A 4,590-nucleotide genomic window follows, 5' to 3' on the forward strand; every position below is an offset into this window, starting at 1 on the left:
AAAAGATATTGGAAAATTTCAACACAAGCACATGTAAGCTGGTAAGTACTCCATTTCCTAGTCATTTCAAGTGGATTAGTAATAAGTGTCCTACAAGTGAGAAAGATAAGGAAAAGATGATGAAAATACCTTTGTATTAGCTTTGAGTAGTTTAATGTATGCAATAGTTTGTGCAAGACCAAATATTACTTGTGCAATTGGTGTTGTGAGTAGATCTCTCTCAAATCCAAGTAAGAAGTATTGGACCGTTGTTAAATAGATTTTGAGGTATCATATAAGCACTTCTAAATTTTTCTTGTGTTATGGAAATGCAAAGCCTAGTTGAGTGGTTACTTAGAAGCAGATTATACCTGTGATGTTGATTCTTGAAAATTTACATCAAGTTACATGATGACCTTTGTAAGGGAAGTTGTTTCATGACAATCAAGATTGCAAATATGTATTGCTTTGTCTACAACTAAAGCAAAGTATATTGCTATCACTAAAGGAGGTAAGGAACTCTTGTGGATGCAAAAATTCTTACAATAGTTAGGTCTGAAGCAAGAGAATTTTATTATGTATTGTGACAACATGAATGCTATCTATCTTAGCAAAAGTCTAGTATTACATTTAAGATTGAAACATATTGATATGAAGTATCATTAGATCCAAGAAAAATTAGAATAGAAGCTCTTTCTAATTGAGAAAGCCCACACTAACAACAATCAATCTGGCATGATGACTAAAGCCTTGCCCATGGTGAAACATGACTTCCGTAAAAATAAAGTGGGCAGGACTTCCCACACGAGGTGGAGAGAGAGATTTATTGTTAAGGTCTGCCTCATTTGTGGGGGGCAGCTGAAATGAAAAAAGAAAAAGCAAAAAGGAAGAGAATGTGGGGCTGCTCGTGCATAAGTGTGCCCAAGAAAAGGACAAAGAAAAGAGTGAGACGGAGCGCTCATCGAGAGCACCAAAAGAATAGGGAAGAGGAAAGAAAAAAGAGGGTGCGGCCTTTGATGTCTCCATTTGAAAGCCAAACAATGACAAAATTGGCTCAAATTTGAGTATATCATTCATGAAATCGAGGGCTCGAGTATTGATTTTGTTCATTGAAAACCTCTTCCGAATTATCCAATTGCGATTAGGGTTGTTTTGTTCCATTTATATTATTAATCCACATTTGTGGTGAGAAAATATGGCTATATTGTTGATGTTGAGTTCTAGTGTATGATTAGAGAAGAACACATTGCATATCCTACTATTCTTGATTTAAAATGGAAGTTTTTAGGCGGTCCGTGGTTTTTTCCTCGTTGGGTTTCCACGTTAAATCCTTATGTTGTTATTGTCTATGTTTCCCTGTCATTTCAGCATTATATATTGCTAGTTGTTGCTCGAGTTATGTCGATTTCAGTCAATTTAGTTTTGGAGTAGATTGGATTAGTTCTTAGTGAATTGTTAACTTAGTTCTTCCCAACATGGCCAGGGTGGCATCAACTCTTGATTGGTTTGTGCACAAATAGCTAATTGCCGACCAAAATGCAAATGATACGCCTTTTTCCTCTGAACCTGAATAAACCATTCCCGCTTTTTATTCTTTAACTTCCCAGGGAAGGTGTCTCCTTTTCTTTTCTTTTTCTCTTTTGCTTTTCCCCCATTCCTACTTCCATAAAAGCCCGAGGCTTCCAACATACCATCGCCTTGAAGTGGCAGAGTCAACGACGCCTGACATAGGTACTCGTGCGGAGTACCCAATAGTATTCCCTCCTCCTGTAACGTAAGAAACTTTCCTTCTCCTCCTTCACAATTAAAGCGTCGGCTAAGAAGAGAAATTTGTGTTTTCTGCGAAAGTTGATCGTGCAAAAGCAGCAGCAGCCCAATAAAGAGAAATGTATGCGCAAAATGATGTTAATCGGGGAGAATTCACGTGGAAGATCAGCAACTTCACTCAGCTTACTGCACGGGAGCTTCTTTCTGAAGCATTCATAGTTTCTGGTTGTCGATGGTACTTCAAATTCTTTTATTTTTATTTTTATATCCCTACTTTTGCGGTTGTTTCTTGATGACCGCATGTTCATCACGTTGCCTAGTAATTCTTTTGTTATCCGATTCTTTTTGAGCAGGAGAATTCTGGTAGAGCCCAAAGGACAAGACTCGAACCATTTGGCGCTGTACCTCAGTGTCCATGATTCTGAGACGTTGCCAAATGGGTGGACCAAGTTCAGCTTGAGTGTGATTGATCAAATCAACAATGCTCGATCCATTAGAATAGGTTCGTTCTTGAACTATACTGATCTTTCTCGGAATTTCCTTTTCTTTAATCTATTTGTATGGTGGGTTTTCGTCTTATTGATTGTGCATCTAGATTTTGAGAAATTGATGTTGCGACTTAAAGAAGGAAAAGAGCTTAGATGAGGAAAGACCAGGTGAGAAGAAAGAGAAATAGTCATATTGAGCTGAGAGAGAGAATTTCTGTATTTCATTTGTTAAACCTCTAGAAAGGTGGTGAGCTTTTAAAATGTGTTACAACAATCCTGAGGTTATTGATCCAACTGTTGTAATCAAATTTGCAATTAGCTGGTCCAGTGGATGGAGGATTTGGGCGTTGACTGCATCTATGTGTTTGAAATGTTGGTCCAGTAAAAAGAAAAACAGACACAATTATGTTTAAGATATATCTAAGTGGTCTTAAAAATGTTGTGCATTGTCAGTTCATAGACTTCTGTAGGAATTGGTTGCTTAAGCTGATCATGGGCAGGTGTTTGCTTCTGCTGGTAATATTTCGTTTGACGTACAGAACACATTCTAGTTCTTGATGGTCTCCAATTCTTATTCCACATATCATGCTCTGGTGCTGAGGTAAAGAAGCTTTTGAATTAGTCACCCTGTCTCCTGAATTCTGCAGAGACGCAACATAATTTCACTGCGAGCCAGAGTAACTGGGGTTTCTCGAGCTTCATGCCATTGACTTTGCTTCATAACCCTAGTCGGGGATACATAGCCAATGACACTTTGGAGATTAAAGCCGAAGTTTGCGTCTTAACAGTTACTCCTCCGGTGAATATTCAGCCAGCCAGACCAACTGATAGCTTTGACTCCTATTTTACTGGTCTGGAGGAACTCATCAATGCTTCAGAGACTAATGATAATAGTGTAGGATCAAGTTCGTGCAGCCAAAATGGTGCCTCGGGGGCTGAAACTCCTAGCTTAGAAGAAGTTGAGAAGGCTATGCAGTCCTTGAAGGAATGCCTTTCGCATCTTTTTAAATTGAATATGAAAGAGAGGTTATCAGAGGCACTATCAACTTTAAGTTCAGCCAGAACTGGATTAACATTGGAGCAAAAAGTAGCAATTGAGACATTTCGGGCCAATTTCAATGATTTCACTTCCGACTTCTTAACATTTGAGCAAGACAACGCTGAGTTTGAGCTGCATAAACTACAAAAGGATCAACGGCTCTCTGCTATGAAGAAGTGCCACGAGACCTACATCTTGTATAAGCAGTTAATGGATGACCTCATCAAGGAAGAGGAGGAAGTGAAGTCTAGGAAGGACAAGCTTCTCTCAGACTGGGAGATTTTGCTGGTCGAGTCTGAAGAAGCGAAGTCGGGCTATAAAGATGAGCAGAAGAAAGTAGCAGAGGCCGAGGAAAAGAAGAGGATAGCCGAGGAAAGAATGTCTAGATCCACCCCTGCTTGGTCAAATTTGAAGGCTCAATTCTGTTAAAACTTCAAGGATTCAAATAGGCTATGAGGCAATTGTTCTCTTAAGTATGAAAACTGTGTTTGAGCTTTGACTATGTTTTGACCAATATCCGGCAAAACAATTGCTTAAAGGGGCATATGTGGTATATCCTATTTCATGTTTGTTCAGTCAGCATATGAGGCAAATATGTACATATATATATATATATATATATATATATATATATATATATATATATATATGTATGTCTATAGAGTCAGTTTTTGATCTCTTCATATAAATTGCATGGTCATCGCGCTTTTTGCTCTTGGATCTTGGAAATTCTTGTACTTGTGATGCACTCTACTGAATGCTGTTCTGTCAATATGCGATGATCGAATTGTTCCTGCATGTATAGCCTTCTTGATATGAATCCGTGTTGGGTGTAGTAATGAGGGTGTTATTGTATCCACATCTCATGAGGCAGAGCCTACGGATTTCTTTACTGTCATGGGTGTTGAGGTAGTTTGCCCTGTCCTAAGTAAGGGATTTTGTCCCCTTCTAATGTTTAGGAGTGTTCTTACAAGGAGAGTGTTGGGAAGGTTATCAGTCATTACAGAAGAAATATGCTTTCAGTTGTCCAAACAAATAGCCATGAATAACATTTTAGGTTTTTGGTTTTCAGAACTAGAACATAATGTTATGTCCGTAGTTTTCTGGTACAGGTCTTTTTGCTGCATGGATATTCATCATGTCCTTAGCTGATTCTTGGTTCTCTTTTTGGTGTATTTGGGCACAAAACGTTGGTGGGGTTAGGAATTTTAGAGTTTGGTCCTGCATGATCAAATGCAATCCAGCTCACATTTCGTTTTGTGATATTTACTTTAGTGTAACGATGATAATGAAATGATCTACTACACAAATCTTGTT

The 4,590-nt window shown here is 38.4% G+C and overlaps 1 protein-coding gene across 1 annotated transcript; it reads left to right on the forward strand.

Annotated features, from left to right (window-relative positions):
• The first annotated feature begins 1,808 nt into the window (after nucleotides 1–1,808).
• LOC104431280 (MATH domain and coiled-coil domain-containing protein At3g58270-like) lies at nucleotides 1,809–3,772 on the forward strand. The gene is made up of 3 exons (XM_039305775.1): nucleotides 1,809–1,981; nucleotides 2,100–2,248; nucleotides 2,882–3,772. The coding sequence occupies exons 1-3, from the start codon at nucleotides 1,866–1,868 to the stop codon at nucleotides 3,700–3,702; spliced, it is 1,086 nt and encodes a 361-aa protein (XP_039161709.1). The 5' UTR covers nucleotides 1,809–1,865; the 3' UTR covers nucleotides 3,703–3,772.
• Nucleotides 3,773–4,590: the final 818 nt, after the last annotated feature.

This window comes from Eucalyptus grandis, chromosome 11, assembly GCF_016545825.1.
Source record: "Eucalyptus grandis isolate ANBG69807.140 chromosome 11, ASM1654582v1, whole genome shotgun sequence".
NCBI classification, from domain to species: Eukaryota; Viridiplantae; Streptophyta; class Magnoliopsida; order Myrtales; family Myrtaceae; genus Eucalyptus; species Eucalyptus grandis.

Excerpts from the sequence above, each read along its gene's own strand:
- LOC104431280 (XM_039305775.1), top strand. The coding sequence starts at position 1,866 with ATGTATGCGCAAAATGATGTTAATCGGGGAGAATTCACGTGGAAGATC. Across the intron at positions 1,982-2,099 it reads ATAGTTTCTGGTTGTCGATG|GAGAATTCTGGTAGAGCCCA; the intron begins GTACTTCAAATT and ends CTTTTTGAGCAG. Across the intron at positions 2,249-2,881 it reads TGCTCGATCCATTAGAATAG|AGACGCAACATAATTTCACT; the intron begins GTTCGTTCTTGA and ends TGAATTCTGCAG.